Source organism: Euleptes europaea, chromosome 12, assembly GCF_029931775.1.
Source record: "Euleptes europaea isolate rEulEur1 chromosome 12, rEulEur1.hap1, whole genome shotgun sequence".
In the NCBI taxonomy this organism is placed as follows: domain Eukaryota; kingdom Metazoa; phylum Chordata; class Lepidosauria; order Squamata; family Sphaerodactylidae; genus Euleptes; species Euleptes europaea.
In genome coordinates, this window is record NC_079323.1 from 44,579,378 (window position 1) to 44,597,836 (window position 18,459).

At 41.8% G+C, this 18,459-nt stretch overlaps 1 protein-coding gene across 3 annotated transcripts in view; it reads right to left on the minus strand.

The window, feature by feature from the left end:
- The window catches only part of CADM2 (cell adhesion molecule 2), a 537,284-nt gene that overhangs the window by 133,700 nt on the left and 385,125 nt on the right, over positions 1 to 18,459 (minus strand). For all 3 annotated transcript variants that reach the window (XM_056858351.1, XM_056858350.1, XM_056858352.1), the window contains one exon: positions 17,101 to 17,271. In XM_056858351.1, coding sequence (XP_056714329.1) covers positions 17,101 to 17,271 — 171 coding nt within the window. The remainder of the gene's footprint in view (positions 1 to 17,100; positions 17,272 to 18,459) is intronic.

The window sequence follows — 18,459 nt, forward strand, 5'->3', positions numbered from 1 at the left end:
ACCATCATGCTGGTGACATCAAGACTGAGGCCTCATTTTAAGCCTGGTAAGACCCCCGCTGGCAAGCTGGATGGCTCTGGGGAAAGGGGGCCTAAAGTGGGGGATCCTCTGCCCCTGGTGGGGGTCTGGCAGCCCTAGGTCTTTCACATAAATAAATGTTTTTGTCAGTATTTAAACTCAGCGTTGTCACTTTCTCCAATGATTGAGGCATACATTTAATACATTTGTAGGGTTTCCTTAAGATTTTGGGGTGCAGCCTGGGTAGGAAAGAGTTTGAGGAAGGGGAGGGACCTCAGCAGGGTATAAGGCCATAAAGTCCACCTGCCAAACAGTAATTCTCTCCATGGGAATTGACATCTGTAGTGTGGAGGTTAGTTGTAAATCTGGGAGATCTACAGGTCCCATCTGGAGGTTAGCAACACTACACATTTCCATTGCTCGCAGTACCCACACTTTCCTATTGGGAGTCTATGCTCCAGCAGTCTCCAAGCTCCAATCAGGAAGTATCTGAATCCCCGCCCCTTGACATGCTGCTTTGTAATTGGCTGTAGTGAGAGAAACGTGTCCCGCATAAAAAAGCAGTTTAGGAGAATTTTCAGAACAACAACAACAAAAAATAATGGAGCTATTTGAAAGGAACGGGGGGAGTTTTGAAAAGCCTAGTTTTTAAAAGCCTTCTGCTCAAAGAACTGAGGAAGCAAGAAATATTTGAATCCTTTGACATGCTGCTTTGTAAGTGGCTGTCTGCTTGCTGTGAGAGAAACCAAGCTTCTGTGTCCTATGCATAGGGATATGCATAGGGATTTCAAATGGGCTGAGCTCAGGGGAGAGGGAAGAATTGGGTTAATAGAGGGATGGGAAGTCCCAGGATATGTGAGGGCTGGTAGTGAGGTCATCTCTAATGAAGGGAAAACTCATGCATAACTCCAAGAAACAACCGAGACAGACCCCGGGGTGTGTGTGTTGAACATGAGTGAAAATACCCATGCATAAATGACTTATGAAATAGCCATTTCACTCTTTCAGTGATAAAACTAAGTGCTGTCCAATTCCTCAGCTTCTTGTCTTTTGTTAGGGTAATGCCTATAAATGGTTTAATGACTTGAAAGAAGACAGTGAAAACAGAAGCTGGTTCCAGTACCAAGATTGGGGGGGGGGGAAGGGGTGTAACCAAAATGGAGGCTTGTTGACAACAATTGAGCCACTTACACAGACTGGGAAAGGATGCTCAAATCAAGCCAATCAGCAATTATGGAACTGTGATAATTAAACCAGATTGATGCACAATAGCTAATTGGTTGCTCTGCCTTTCAGCCGGGGGCCATAAATAATTTCTCTGCCTGTAAATGGGAAACAACATTCAATAATGCTATGATGCAAATTAATACAAAATAACAGTTCAGAAAATTATATGCTCTCAACAACTTCATATAGATTTTTGAGGATTATGGTGGACAGACATGCTGACAGGATCAAAATAAAAGAACCCTTCATGGTCTGTTTTCAGAGGCATCTGGATTTTGTTTGATACAAGCCTACTTGGCTTACAATGAGAACGGGAATCCAGCTATTAGGGAGACAGCGATTTGAACAGGGCTATGCTAAGTGGAGCTATGCCATTCTAAACCCATCAACTCCAATGGATTTAGAAGGGTAGTAGGATGGCACTGGGAATCAGATACTCAGATACTATGAAACAGAGGCTTTGTGACTGACAGCTTTAACTCCAAACACATATATTTGGGGGGAATATGGGGCAGCAGTAATATTTGATTACAGCACAGTGGCTAACTCAATTTAAAGAAAATTATTCAAACCAGGCACATCTTGCGGGCATGAAATTTATATTGAGAAGATGGAAAAAAAGCCAACATTTCAAAAATGTTCTTGTTTTCCTATATTTCACTCTCTCTCTCAAGAAAAGTTTTATTACTACATGGCATGAATGCTCATTAGAAAAGCTTTATTTAGTTCTAAGAAATAATATGAATTACTGAATTCGATTAGGTACATTCAAGAAAGCTAATATCCTTAATCCCTTTGTGTTCAGCTCTTTAAATGTTTGATTGAAAGTTCTGAGAACGCTTAAATACACACCTGCTGTTTCTCCTTCTGAGCCCTTGAGTGTCAAAGCTTGATTCTACGGAATGGTTTTTAATATATCCTTTCAACTTTTAAAGCAGATATAGGCCTTTTCAGACTTGGGGGATCAGTGTTGAATATGCAAAACCAAGCATATACTATGTTTTCATAGGACTTTTATTGGCCTTGCCAATGCTAAATGATAAGGACTATTACTCTGGCTTTGCTCACATATAGTAACAATGATTGTGTTTTCTGGCAATCTGTTATTGGATCTGGAATGGCTAGTAGGTATTGACAGACTAGCAGAAATCTATTCAAGTCTAATCCATAGTGCTTACTTCAAAAAAAAAAGTTCTTAGGATTTCACTGTTAGGTTGCAATCCTATGGCTAATTTTCCTGGGAGTAAGAACCACCAAATGACATTGGACTCATTTCTGAGAAGACTTGCTTAGGAAGGATGCTGATTGAATAACATGGGACTTATTGGAGAATACCTGCTTAGGACTGACCCTTTTGCCCTTTAGCCGCCATGAAATTGTCTAATCCTTTTTAAGGCCATCTGAGCCACTGACCACTACAAGTTGTGGCAAAGACTTCTACTAAATGGTCTGGGACCATCACATCTATGGGACCATCTCTCTCTGTATGCCCCCCAAAGAGTGTTACACTCAGCCAATAACAACTTGCTGGTTATCCCCGGCCCAAGAAGTGTCTGGCTGTCCTCAACCAGGGCCAGAATTGCAGTCATAACTTAGAGTTTTTCTATAAACTTTTGTGCTAGCAATACAGAAAGACTTCATTAAAGCTTTGTACCATTATGGATGACTGAATTCCTAAAGATTCATCCCGTTAATAATTAGATCTCTCTCTACTCTCAATTCATCCTGCAAATTCTTAACTTCAGGTGTTACCATTCCTTTCCTTTCTAACCTCCATGCCATTTTCCCAAACTAAAACAGCCAAATACCACCTCCTGCATCATTTCAGTTCAGACAAATTGTGGGGAAGGGTGGGGCGTTAAGCTCCTTCTGCATGTGTGCCACAATCACAATCTGAGTCAGTGAATAGGGGTGTGCATCAATTTTTCCCCAGTATTTTTCGAGTTTGGGTTTATTAGACCCAGAATTAAAAAGAAAAAATCTTTCCCAAAATTTTTCCCAAAAAAATCAAAAACATTTGGGTTAATAGACCCAAACCTAAAAATACGAAGTGCAGAACTGAAGGCTAGGCTCATAGCAAGCCCAGCCTTCAGTTCTGTGTCCCCACCGCAGCCAAACTCCACATGAAGTTTGGCTGGAGTGGGAAAGAACTGTAGGCTGTGCTCCCTCCCAACTGGGAGCGAGCACAGCCTTCAGTTTAGCATCACCGCAGGTTCTGAAGTGCTGGACTTCGGAGCGGGTGGTGACACTGAAGGCTGCGCTTCAAAGCCAGTGGCAGACCCAACCAGCAACAAGTAAGGAAAGGGAAGGGAAGGAGGGGGTTTAAAAATAGTGGCAAGCCAAAACAGCTCTGAATAATGCCAGATATATTTGGCATTATTCAGGAATTTGCTTTTTGGCTCCCTTTAATTGCTGCCATTTTTTGGTACCCCCCTGGAAAAATACAGAAAAGGTATATTTCAGGTTTTTTTTTTGAGTTTGGCATATCAATATGCACACCCCTATCAGCGACTACAATGGCAGAACTTGACGAGAACCCACAACTCACACCTGACTGTTACACAGGACCTCAGATCCAACCTGTATATTTCTTGATGTTATTTTTCCTTGAAGCTGTTCCCTTCTGAGGCAAAGCAATACAGTGAGTGCTTTCCCAGTTTTTTTTTTCAGTAGCTAAGAAAGCCTTGCTCAATTTGTTTTCAAAATCCCATGAGAACACTCACTGTATTAGTTATCCATAATTAATTTATAATCATCATCTTCCTGTTTGTAACCAGATCCTGATCTATAAAAGGATCTGCCCTCAGTAAGTGCTAAATGTTTTAAGGAGACACTGGTGAGGAACTTCATTAACAAGTGTTATAGAAGTCCAAGGACACAATCAAAATAAAGTATCATCCCATATCTATATACTTATTCAAAGTAGCAAAGCTGGTATTACCATTTGAGAAATCATTTGTCTTCAGCAAGGTTTATTCCTTTGAGTCGGAAGGTTTATTATTTTATGTATGACAAATCCAGTCTTAATAAAGCTTCCCATCTACTTTTTTAAGGACACACATTGACTATTGGGTCTGAAATTTCACTGGATCATCCATCTAGGACCCTTTTATAAATAGAATTACATAAACAAAAGGCAAATTACACTATCAGATCCATCTACATATTAAAAATAAATAAATCTTGGTTTCCTCCCTCTCCTTTTTTTCTCCTCTTCTTTTCTTCCTGCCAGCACCAAAGGAGTACGTATGCATGCATTTGTGGACATGATTGCTTGACAGAAGGAATTAGCCAATTAATGTGCATTCAGTATTAAGACCATGAGGAAGAACAATTGGTAGAGGGGAATCAGCAGATACAGTTCAAAGAATGCATTCTATATATATCAGTTTATTTGTCTCAGTGAGATCTTAATTATAGGATCAACAATCATTTAGGCTTTACTGTAACTAAAATGCATCAGATTAGATAAATAGATAGAAAAATGAATCATTTGGAAGACTGCTAGTTTGTGATATTTATTTTGCTTGTGATGTTGCTTGTGCTGCCCAACCAATATTCACTACTGGTTTACAGTTAATTCTCCAAGACAAGTCCAGCTGGCAGCCCTAAACATCCTGGTGGAGGAAGGGGGAGGAACAGAAGACTCTGGGCAATTGTGCCCAGCACTGGTCAGGCAAGTGGCTGTCATGTTGCTTTCTGTGGCATTTGGCTAGGTATACAGTACAGGGGGGATGGGACCAGTATACCCAGTGGTCATGCTCCACTTTGGTCAGCACTGCATGCATTAAAAGAAAAGGGCTGGAGGAATTCTGGTTGTTTTGGAGCCATCGGCCAGCAAAAAGAAAAATAAACCCCATATTTTAATGGTGTTGCTACTAATCCTTGCTATGTATGCACTGGGGCACTGGTTAATAGGGCCAGAAAGTCATTTTACACCCTTGGTCAGAACCAAGGCCTTAGGTGTTTTGCCTTCCCCATAGCACCATTTTGAGTATGTTTGCACTATTGAATGAACATAACTGTTCCTACTGGCTGCTGGTGTTTAGGCACTGGCTGGTAACATAGTAGAGGGTGTTTTTTTGGGGGGGGTGTCCTTACATGATCCTAAAAGGGGGTTGTGATGTCCCGTCTCCACTCACACAGAGTTCCTACCACCCTCTTAAATCTCTCTCCGGTTATGGTTCACACAGAGGTCAGGACGTCACACTTGCCATCCTCCTTGTCTCTTTCAAAATACATAGCCGTGACCACTTCACACCTAAGGTCCTCTTTCTTTTACTCACAGGGACATCAGCAGACAGGATAGCCCAGTCCCTTTTAATAACAGACCCCCACTCACACTGAGTTATTGGGGTTGGGGGCTCAAACACTGTTCCATTCACATGCTGCCACCATTTATTCACACATATATAGACCATGATATTAATCTGTGTGTGTGAGTCCTTCCCTGAGACACATAGCCCACAGGGTTAAACAAAACAGTATTAATATAACAGGGAAGTAAGTAAGGTAAAAGTTGCAATGTTTCACTTCCAAGGAACTTTTGAACTGTTTCCCTGTTCCCTCAATTGGGATATTTTGTTACAAATTGACTCTTTTCAGCCAGCTCTAATGTCAGATAGGCTCTCCGCCGGCCCCGGGTAGAAACAAGATGGTTTCCCCCACAGACAAAATGGGGTCCTTTTGCACTCCGCCCCGCCCCGTTTGCACCTGGTCTCCTGCCCAAGTTCTGCAGCTCAATGGAGACCAGCCCCGGTAATGGCTGATCTGATACCGGGTCCCGCAAAACAATACTGGGAGCCCGGGAAGATCAGCCACTTAACGCACGCATTTTACTCTGAATACTTTTGCTCAAGTCTTTACCGGTAGTTTGTTTCGGTATTGTGTCTTTGTTTCCAATAATCCAATCAACCCCATTGTATCCACCCTATATATGTTTCAATATTCCCCATACCTGTATGCTAGCCTTAAGTCTTTGACCTGCTGAAATCGCTGTTCTTCTGAAATAAACTCGCTGCATCGTCTGGAGGAAAGTTATTGCCAGGAACGCATCAACTTGCTGAGGCCTGACATCTACGTATCTCTTCTACACAATTTCACTCAGACATACTCTTTTTCCTCACAGCTCCCTAGCTGCCAACTCCCAACTGCTGTTCTAAGTTGTTGTCCAACTGACTCTCCCCAACATTTCATCAGCTCTCACTTGCACCTCTTAGGGAGAGGTGGAACCTAGCCTGTTTGTCACAGGGGTCCCCTTAGTTGCCTTTCCAGCCAGAGGAATGACAGCCACCTTTGGGGCTTCCCAGTAGGGGGAACGGGGGGAAAGCGTCCTGGAAAGCATCCCCTATGGACTGTGGGTCCGCTGCTGCCCTGGAGCAAAAGACTGGGCACTTGGTGTTGAGGGAATTGGCAAATAGATCTATTCCCGGGGTACCCCACTTGGCGAATACAGGGACAAGGTGACGTGGGAGCAAGTGGATTAGCAGGTCTCCAGGACACACCACCAGAACTCTTGCTTTATAGAAAACAGTGTTGTTTAATTTACAGTGCACAAATACAAAAGACAAACCGTCACGTACACTTCTCTTCCACTACTTCCCAACCGCACAAACACAGAGTATTACATCACCTTACTGCTTTAAACTGGTTAGATGCAGTTCACCTGGGACCATGCAAGGCTATTGCTCCCTCTTGCATCAGCTTAGATGTCCCAGATCTGACAGCTACCTGTCAGCTTTCTCTGTCAGATTATTATGATCAACTTGATACTCTGACACAAGGTACTTGTCCTGTATTGACCACTTGTGCTGTAGAAAGGCATCTTGGCTGAGAGCACCAGCAGGGTTTGATACGCCCACAATATGCATGTCAGTGAGGGAAAGATACATTGTGGGTGATGGCCCATTCCCAAACCTGCATGGCCTCATGGCATAGGGCCATGGAACCAGTGCCTCCCTGTTTGAAGAGGTAGTACTTTGTGGCCGTGTTGTCAGTGGCCACCATGATTTTGGAGCCAGCGAGAAGGTCTGAAAAGGAAGCAAGAGCATATTTCACTGCTCTGAGTTCCAACACATTAATGTGCAGTGTAGACTCTGCTGCAGACCATCGACCTTTCAAAGATAAGTGTTGACAATGTGCCCCCCCATCCCCTCAGGGAGCTGTCTGTAAACAACTGAAAATCATGAGAAGTAACTCCGAATGGAACTCTCTTCAACAGGTTATCCACATCCTACCACCATCGCAGGGACCTAGTAACTTTGTGGAGGATGGACAACATTCACCGTTGAGGCTCCACGTTGATTTTAATATTCCGTAGAACCAGTTCTGCAAAGGCCTAAGACGGAGTCTGGCCAGTGGCACCACTGCTGTGGTGGATACCATCAACCCCAGCAGTTTCTGTACCCTGACCACTGATTGGTACCTACATGCAATGAAATGAGAAGCCAGCAGATTGATGGCTGTAACTCTAGTTTGTGGACGAAAGCCCTTACCCAATTTAGAGTCTAATATTGATCCTATAAACTCGATAGACTGGATAGGTGTCATGAAGTTTACAACAAACCCCAACTGTTAGAGGGTCCTGAGAACCAAGGCCACTTGGTCAGCCAGTGTTTGTGAGGAATCTTCTACCAGGAGCCAGTCGTCCAGATAGGGGTCGATTGTGCACCCTGGCAGTGTCAAATAGGCAACACCTCAGAAACACATTTTGAAAAGACCCGTGGTGCTGTGGAGAGACCAAAGGGCAAAATAATGTATTGATAGTGTTGGTTGTTAAAGGAAAACCAGTGAGGATGCATAGAAATATGGAAGTGAGGATGTATAGAAATATGGAAGTAAGCATCATTGAGGTCAAGGAAAGCCATGAGTTAAGCTGGAGGAGGGGGAGAATCTCTGGAATGGACAGCACACGAAAAGAGCGAGCCCTTATGAATTCAATTCAAGGCCGTCATATCCATGATGGGCCTCTTCCCTCCATCTTTCTTGTCCACAAGAACGTAACAGGAGTAAAAACCATGGTGGACCTCTGCAGGGTCCTTTCTCAAGAAGGGAGCACACCTCCTCCCACAATAGGACTCAGGCGAACGATTCGAGTCAGTACTGACACGAGGTCAGCATCACATTGTCACAATGATTGGCTGGAATCTGCCCTTTCGAGGGTGAAAAGCCCCGACCTCGAGGGTTTGGGGTCGATGAACCTCTGGGGGACGAGGACCTTTTTGAGGTCGATGGAGCAGACAATCCACCATTTGCAGGTTTCATCCAATTTTGTCATCTTGGTCCCGCAGCTCTTACATTTTTTGAAGAGCACCATCCTGGCTCCAAGATGACAAATCAAATATCGAAGAAGAAAAAGAAATACGATGAAAGAGCAGAAAAAACTCTCCAAAGACAGACGAAGCTATCCAAACGTTCTCTAACAGCAGTAGCAGAAAGAGAACTGAGGGAAGGATGCTTCCTGCCCCTCCATCACACGTCCAAAAGGGCGGGAAGGACAGTTGCCAGAGGGGAGGGGGAGCAATTCTTGTTACTGGGCTAAAAAGAAGCTTTCTAAGCATTCCACGGCTGATCTGCGCAAGTGCAGTTCCCATGTGTGCCTGCAAAGAGGCCACGAAGATGAACACTGGCTTCCACCACTTCTGGCCCTGAGACTAGTCCTCCTTCCTTGGTTACCTCTAAAAGGTGGGCGGTGGGCTGGTGCTTTGCTGTTAGCAGTCAGCTATCATCTGCACCCACTGTTCCCACTCTATGCTGTGCCAAGACCTGAGGACCCTGCAATCAGTAAAGTTGTGGGCTGATTTTCTCCATTCCAATATTTCTATGTTATTCTTCTCTCCCTTCCCTCCAGGCTGTGGACACAATTCACAGATAGATTATGATGTGGCATTCCTAAATCCAAATTTAGATATTCAGGGATGATATATACCGTATTTTTCACTCCATAAGACACACTTTTTTCCTCCTCAAAAGTGAGGGGAAATGTCTGTGCGTCATATGGAGTGAATGCCGGCTGGGCGCGTGCGCGTCATGACGGCGCGAGCCGGCGTTCCCCACCCCGACGGCCAGCTGGGAGGCGGGCAGGGCGCACAGAGCCGGCTGGGCGCGTGCGCGTCCGGACGGCGCGAACCGGCGTTCCCCGCCCCGACAGCCAGCTGGGAGGCGGGTGGGGCGCACAGAGCCAGCTGGGCGCATGCGCGTCCGGACGGCACGAGCCGGCGTTCCCCGCCTTGACGGCCAGCTGGGAGATGGGCGGAGCCGCACAGAGCCGGCTGGCCTCATGCACCGGCTCGCGCCGTCCCGATGCACATGCGCCCAACTGGCTCTGTGCGGCCCCGCCCGCCTCCCAGCTGGCTGTCAGGGCAGGGAACGCCGGCTCGCGCCGTCCCGACGTGCACGCGCCCAGCCGGCATTCACTCCATAAGACAAGTTTTTAGAGGAGGAAAACAAGATTTTTTCTTGTTTTCCTCCTCTAAAAACTAGGTGTGTCTTATGGTCAGGTGCATTTTATGGATTAAAAAATATGGTAAATCACTGCAGAGATTTTGGAGGATTGCACCAGATGAAGGAGCATAAACCAGAAACATTTATCCTTTAATAGATACAGAAGATATTACTAAGTAAGAAAGCATTCATAAATTTTTAAAAAAGATAAAAGAAAACTTAAGGAACTGCAGTTTTGAATGTTCTTTCCTTTAAGTACTTTCACATGGAAAAATGGCAAAGCAGGAAAAGAACATGATCACATCCTTTTTTCTCAGTGTGCTAGTTTTCCATATATAAGAAGCTTCTTTTAACATTGGAGAATGTTTAGTAACATGTTAATCTACGAGCAGTTGGTAGGAGTACAGTCCAAGAAGACATCTTGCTAAATGTGTGGATCAGTCCCCAGTAAGATCTGTTATTGTTGACTCCATGCATAAGTTTTTTTAAAGCTCTGTTGTTGAGATTGAAGTGTAAACGATACAACTAATAATTTAGCAAGCATATCACTGCAAAATGTTTCAGAAAAATCATTAAAATACCGTACATTAAATCCATGGTGTCACATCATAGATGACAGTCTCAGCATGAATATTTTCAGTGTGTACTAAAGAACTTGTCACCATAGATTGAAAGTAATTCCCACAGCGGTCATGTGAATCTGCTGGGTGACAGCGTGACATCTTTTCCAGCAAAACTTGTAAATTATGTCAGTCTACTCTATGAATCACTGAAAACTCTATGGTTTTACCATGGCATTTTTGGCAATTCCTAGAGAGGTGTGACATCACTTCACACCATCATTCAATAGCACCCCCATGTCCCATTCCCCCAGAGTCCACCTAAATATGACATGTACACACTGCCTTCATTTGTATGCAGTTTGTAACCATCTGTGAACCATTTTATAATACGTTTGTATTAAGGATGTTAGTAAAAAAAAATTGGTTAATATTTCATTATAAGCAAACCATAACCCTCCAGATAGTAAAGTGTATGATTGTATATTAACCATTTGATCCCAATATTCTCTTTGAAGATAAAAGTTTGGCAGCAAATGAACCTACATGATTTTGAATTATTTCGCTTTTAAAACATGGATTTTTTATTTTCATCCATCATTAACTTAATTGATCTAATTTAAATATGCAGATTGCAGCACTGAATTTTTATGCTAGCAGATATTCTTGGGTGCTTGTCCTAAGAATCTTCTAGGTTGCATTTTTTCCTAGCAATCCTTTGTTTGAAATAAACAAATAAATAATGTTGATTATACTGTTTACATAATAATTCATGCTGATAATTATAATTATTCTAAATTTTAATGTGCTCCAATATTTAAGAAAAATACTAGATTAATTGCTATTAAATATTTCTGATTTTTTTTATTTCCTTGATGTGTTTTCCTATTACAACAAAATGCGTGTGAAAATAGGATAATTATGGAGCAGATCACAACAATGGCTGTTACCGCACTAGGTATTCCCAGCGATGTATCAAGAGTTTGGAAATGTTATAAAACACATCGCTTTAAAAGGGTTTTTGGATGCCACGGCTAAAAAATGGTTGGAAAACGTCTTCACAGCTAAAGGGGCCAAACAAAGTGCGAACAGCGTTTTTTATAAGTTTTAAACTCTTAATACATAGGTGGGAATACATAGAAAGTGCTAACAGTATTTTTTATAACATTTTCAAACTCTTAATACATCGGTGGGAATACCTAGTGTGGTAACAGCCAATGTTGTGTTAATAATTTAATTGATTTTGCCTGATCCCTCCTTAAATACTGGCCCCAATTTAAAAAAAAAGAAAAAGAAAAAAAAACCTGAATTATTATGTTCATTTCAACATGCCATAACCGTAAAAAATAGAGAACTACTAGTTCTTACATTTCTAAAAAGTCCATGGATTGTATTTATCTTATTTGCCATGTGATACTTTAGACTGTTCTTAAACTGCCCAGGTAGCACATGACGACTGAATACATCATTTTTATGTTTGCTGAGCTTTGAGCTTTGAAATGATATTAAGACATAAAAACTCACTCAAAGCCAAGCCAAGCAGGGTTTTTTTTTTGTAGAATATGTTTATATTCTGTCAAGGCAACTAACCTATTTGGGTTGCCGCAGTTATGTATTATGGACAGGCAGAAATGCCATCATGTTTAACAAAAAGTATCATTGTATTAAATGAACAAGAATTATTTCCAATCTATAATGTTGTCAAATTATAATACTTATCTAAGAAATGCTGGGACACTTTGAGCCCTTTCCTAAAAGGGGGGGGGGACAAAACTCCTCTGGAGCCAGTGTGACCCCACGCTGGTGCAGGGGCAAACATGCTGGCGTCCAGGCGCCACCAGAATGGAAAGCCTGAACCGGCATGGGGGGGACGTTCTCAGGGATGGAGCCGCCTTTAGGCAGCTTCCACAGCCCTTTAGCCCCAGGAACACTCCTTAAGTAATGACAGGACTGTGCCACCTTTTTTGGTGGCACAGCCCTGTTAACAAATAGGGATTTCCCCCCTTTTTAATTTTTTTTTTAGGCCTCTTTTTCCCTCTGCGGCAGCCAGGAAGCCTCGGAGGAGGCATCACAGCTGTGCCACTCCTGGCCACGGTGGAATTGCCCCCCGCTTCAGGACTGGGCTGTTAATTACTAATGGAACTTATTGGGGAAGAAAATGTTGTGAGCTAGCATGGTGTAGAGGTTAACAGCAGTTCTATAATCTGGAGAACTGGGTTTGATTCCTCACTCCTCCAAATGAGCGGTGGACTCTAATCTGGTGAACTGAGTTAGCTTCCCCACTCCTACACATGAAGCCTGCTGGGTGACCTTTGGCTAGTCACAGTTCTCTGAACTCTCTTAGCCCCACCTACCTCACAAGGTGTCTGTTGTGGGGAGAGTAAGGGAAGGAGATTGTAACCCGGTTTGATCCTCCTTAAAAGGTAGAGAAAGTCGGCATATAAAAACCAACTTTTCTTCTCCTTCTATTAGTTCTTAAAAGTCACACTCTTTTCTCCCCAAATCCCAGAAAGATCCCAAACTTGATGATCCAATGCTCTTAACATTCCTATGAAGAGTTAGTACAAGTCTGAGCCCGTTGAAATCAATACACTTAGACAGAAGTAACTGCATAAAATTGCACTGTGAGTACTAGGAGTGCTTGAATATGAACCAGTTCAGCTTTCATTTGTTTTGCCGGTTGCAATCAGGCAGTCAGTTTGATGATGGGCGCAACCTATTTGGGTCTCTTTGGTATGAACAGGCTAGATGTAGCCAGCTAACAGAAACTGTTGCTGTTAACCTACCATTATCTAGGACTTAGCTTCTAATTTCCTGCTTAAAAATTTTTGCATCCTTGCTAGGAGTCAGCAGAGTATTCAGGGAGGGTGATAACTAGCTGATCAGTTGTGCGCCCACCCTGGGAAACTTTGCTGTGTCATAGCTGACTCCCCCTGATATCCGAAGAAGAGCTACAACTATCTAAGTCAATTGGACTCACTGGGCTTAGAAATGTGTGACTCTCTTTATTATCACATTGTCTCCCAAACAGCTGGATCCATATCTGTCAGAGTAGCAAGTTGCCCATAATAATCTGACAGAGACAGCTGACAGGGAGCTGTCAGATCAGAGGCATCTAGGATGATGCAAGAGGCAGCAATAGCCTTGAAGGTTCTAGGGTGAACTGCAACTAACCGGTTTAAAGCAGTAAGGATGATGTAATACTGTGGCCAGGTCTGCAGATGGCCTTATTAGTTTCAGGTGGAGTTCTGTATATAAGCCTAAGTAACTGTAACTCTGTGTTGGGAAGTTTGGTGGAGAGAAGTGTACGTGACGGTTTGTCTTTTATCTGTGCACTGTAAATTAAACAACACTGTTTTCTATAAAGCAAGGAGTGCTGGTGGTGTGTCCTGGATAACTGCTAATCCGCCTGCTTCCACATCAATATCAGCTTCTGATATGGATCCAGGAAACTTTTCTATGATTTCTTCAAGTCAACTGCTACATCTGAACGAGTTGATATGACAGAAATACAAATACGTATGCTCCAAGATATTTGCAGTTTGAGAACAGTATATTTAAACGACAACTGAAAATTCTCTCTTGTAGTAGAAGGCAATACAAAGTAGAAGGCAATTTTCCAGCATGGGTTGTATATGATATACCTGGCAATGCTTCCTGGCCTCTGAAATCTTGTCACACACAGCTAAGACAATATTTTTACAAAATTGGCAACATCAATATGCTCACGCTGACTAATTCTGCTCTTTCTACAGAATATGAAACTAATAGCTATTTTAAATTATGGGTCTGATGCTGAAAACCAGTCACAAGCAACTACCTTCTCACAAATAATGTGACTGAAGTGTTGGACTGACTGGTTCAAATTTCCATTCTACCATGAAGCTCACTGATTGAGACAGAGTACAATTTTGCATCCTGTATTGGGGGGAGTTATACTACATTTCTTTTCATTTTTAAAAATATATATAATTAATTATGTTATTAAAAAAATCTTCTATATTCATCATTCATACCCTCTCCTCTCTGTGCAGGCTGGCTGGACTGCTGCAGGAGTCACTGCCAATCTCTTCCTCCCACCCCATCAGCATGCTGGGTGCTCTCTTCATGAACCTGAGATGATGCAGCACGGGATTCCAGTGCGCCTGACATCTCTGATACGTCAAATGAACAAGAAAGAGCATCTGAGATGCCAGGGGAGATGGAGAGACACACTTGTCACTTCCTGTTATCCCTCCTCCTCATCTGGCCTAACCTAGCATGCCAGCCCAGACCTGAGCCTGATCCACACAGTAACTGACTGATGGGCACAATCTAAAGCTTCCAGTCACCTGACATTATCTTCTGCCTCCCTCCCCATTCCTCTGCTAAACCAGAAAGCAGCATATCAGAAAAACGAACAGATACAAATGTCATTTTTGAATTTTAACTCATTATTTTTTACCTGATATCCCTACTGTATTATGCATCCCTACTACTCTGAGAAGATTCCAAGTAAACATACTGAGCATGCATTGTTTAAATGATACTCTTGTGCGTATCATTATACTCTCAATTCTCAAGGTTTTTTCCCCCTTTAATAGGGTAATGAACTCTCCACTTCCTTTTTTTAATGTGGTTAAACAAATTCAAAGAAACTTGTGGCATCTATATAATAACTATAAGTAAGCAGAACAATCAAGAGGATTCTACAGCTGGTCTTTTGTGGGGTGCCATAGCCATATTCGTCATTGCCTTGGGTAGACAAGAGTCAGATCATGGGTCAAGTCAAATCTCCACCCACCCCCAAAGACCTCTGCTCAAGGGCTTACTGCAGATGATTAAGTCCAAGACCTCTTTCATGTGACCACTTTCATGTACTCTCATGTGATACAGTAGTTACACTATCCTGTTGTGGTGTGTGGAGGCAGAAGTAGGTATCAGGGCCCTGAACTGGTTTAAATCATTCCTCGTGGATCGGACTCAAAGGGTTGCCTTTGGTGGGGGAGCTGTCTTGTGGGGCTTTGTAGGGCACTTTCTTATCCCCCATGTTATTCAACCTCTGTGTAAAACCTTTAGGATAAATCACTGATAGCTTTGGCAAGCAGAGATCTTGAAGGACATTGTGCTTCCCATTTTTGATGGTATTCAGCTGACTCTTGCTGACTTAGTAAAGAGCCTAGGAGTTATACTAGATCCAGCATTGCTGCTGGAGAAGCAAGTTAATGCAGCTGCAAAAACATGCTTTCTTTTAACTCAGTGTAGCCTGAAAGATGGCCTGTTACCTTGACACAACCCATCTGGCCACCTGGATCCACACGATGGTAACACTGAGACTAGACTATTGTGGTGCTTTCTACATATGTCTCCCCTTGAACTTAGCTTGAAGACTCCAGCTGGTGCAGAATGTCACGGGTTGGTTATTATCAAGAGCTAGGCAGAGCATGCATATTACACCCATTCTGTAGTCATTCCATTGGTAACTGTAATTGCTGGGCTCAATTCAAGGTATGACCATCACATACCAAACCCTTCATGGCATTGATGCCTCATATATGCAGGCTCACCTCTCTCCCTATGCTCTACCATGGCAGTGTCGCTCATCTGAGCAGGGCGTTCTGTAGGTGCCACCCCGAAAATGGGCAAAGTCAACAACTGTCTGTACACGTGCATTTTCAGTTGTGACTCCCACCTTATGGAACAGTCTGCCTGATGAGACCAGGAAGGCTCCCACCCTCCTGGCTTTCTGCAAAATATGCAACACTGAATTATTTAAGAGAGCTTTTTTTATGCAGGTAATAGAGCTATACTGTAATGAAGTGTCTGAGAAAGATGCATTGGTAAAGGAATAGGGACTGGGGACTCTATTACTGTATATAATATGTACTGTCTGTTACTATTATTCTACTATATAATTTCTGCATCGTTTAACATGCCATTTCAATGTTTATGCTTTGTTTCAGCTATTTTCCGATTTTGACTCATTTTCAGATTTCTGCAGTCCAGCTCCTATTTCATTGTCCAAATCCTGATGATTTAAAATGTCTTATGCTGTGTAATCTACCTTAAATCTCAGTGAGAAAGGCAAACTATAAATTACACAAATAAGTAAATAAATAAATAATTCTGAATCAGTTTCATAGAGAACAATTGTTATCTCCCCTCCCATATCAGGTATAATTTTTCATACCTAACACTGACTAAAAACTACATGCTCTTTTCCCCCCCAAATTATTTCTAGTTGTCTATGTCTCTCCCTCAAGCACTACCTAGTGTCACACTATAAAGTCTAGAGAAGGATTTGAAACCAACAAACTTTCAAATCCTTTCACCTATTAGTTGCTAGTTAGGCAACATCATAATATTGAGCCATTTTATGATAATCCAGTTAACCTCCTCAAAATAATCCAAATTGGAAAAACTGCCTTTAGGTGCCATTAATGGATTTGTTTACATCATTCTCTTATAACAACAGTGACTTTTATAAATACTTCCCCCCCCCCCCACACACACCCCAGACAAATGAGAATTATGAAATCTGGCACATATACAGGTAATAATAGGAATTAATCAAAGTATCATATCTTTTAATTCTCAGATGAGCAATCTTACATATTTAAAATATTTTTGTTTAATGGACCCCCCTCCCAAAATCTAGAAAAATTTCCAAATGTGGAAAGGTGTTACCTTTTACAGCCTTTTCTCAAAAAATAAAATAAAAATCAAATTCGTACATGTTTGCAATTATAAATGTCCTAAAAACTGGGACTATTTTCTTCTCAAAAATTCAAATAATTAAGAAAACTCTTTGTATACCCAAAAGCAATCTTAGTAGTACCTTCAAGCAGAAATAATCCATACACATATTACTTACAGTGTATTTCTAGAACTTGCATTGCTATCTGAGGCGTGGAGTTCAACGATTCGTGGTCTACTCTGCAACTTACAACTGCACCATCATCACTGCGATCTGCTTTGAAATTCATTGTGCTGCTGACAGTGAATGTTTTCCGATTTGCATCCTCTTCTTTTAAATATTTAACATCTGCAAAAATAAAGTTCGCAATAGTTTAGCTCTATGGTTTGGGGTAGTAAAAGGCAAAAGAAGGCTAGAGTACATGCAACCATTCTAAATAGCAAATGACAAATGCACCTTTCACCATTGTTTGCTCACTCTTTCAAAGCAAACAAAGTTATATTTCCAGACATTCCATTATTTGTCTTACAAAACTACCAGTGCTGTCATTCCCAAATGTACACAGACACAGATGGGAAAAGCAGTTTCAATATCAACCAAAAGGCAGAACTGTCAGAATGAGATTCTGCTCCTCATTATCTCTGATATAACTAGATTACAATCCAAATAGTCTTCCCCTCAAATCCATTATAGAAACAAAATATCTTTTTTTCTTAAATTATCTTATTAGGGGTTTTTAACCAACACATTTCCGAGGCCCCAGGCCAGAATTTTTTTTATTTTTTTTTTAATAACACATGAATATATTAAACAAAATGTCAACTCTTAGCCTCTCCCATAAAAGATTTTGGAAGACATTCAAATAAAGGTATAAGTCAGAAGAAGGAATTTCCATAGTGTGAGGGCCCTTCTTCCCTTTTGAACACTCACACATTTTTCTACTGTTACCAATAGCCCTGAGGGGTTTTTAATATTTCTTAAACCCCACCTTTGATTGTGTGAGGAGAAAGCTTCCCTTTCCTCCCCCCAGGTGAAATTGAGAGGCTTAGAGGCTGTAACTGATTTTACAATAATTAATATAAATTTAAGTTTATTATTTATGGAGAGGTAGTTTGGTTGATTGTTTTTTCTTCAAGAGAGGCACAAAACTTAGTTGGTTATGAGCAGTTCAAATCTTAAATGGTTATAGGCACAGTACTTAGTTCTCAGTACAGTTTCTTCAGGTTATTCAGTAAAATAAATCACAAAACCACACAAGGTTGGAAGAGACCACAAGGGCCATCCAATACTCAGATGTTGTTCAATATATTCATATACTGAATATACCCATATATATTATCTTATGGCTGTTTAACCCCCTCCCCCAGTCAGATTTTTCTGCAAGCCTAGGACTTTTCTCAGGATTGCAGACAGATCTGTCTTGTCTGTTCATGGTTCCAGTCTCTGGAATTAAGTATCTACATATCTGGCCATGATGAGAATTAAAGATATTGATATTAGACAATTCGGGATATGAGTTTATATCAAATTCCTTTT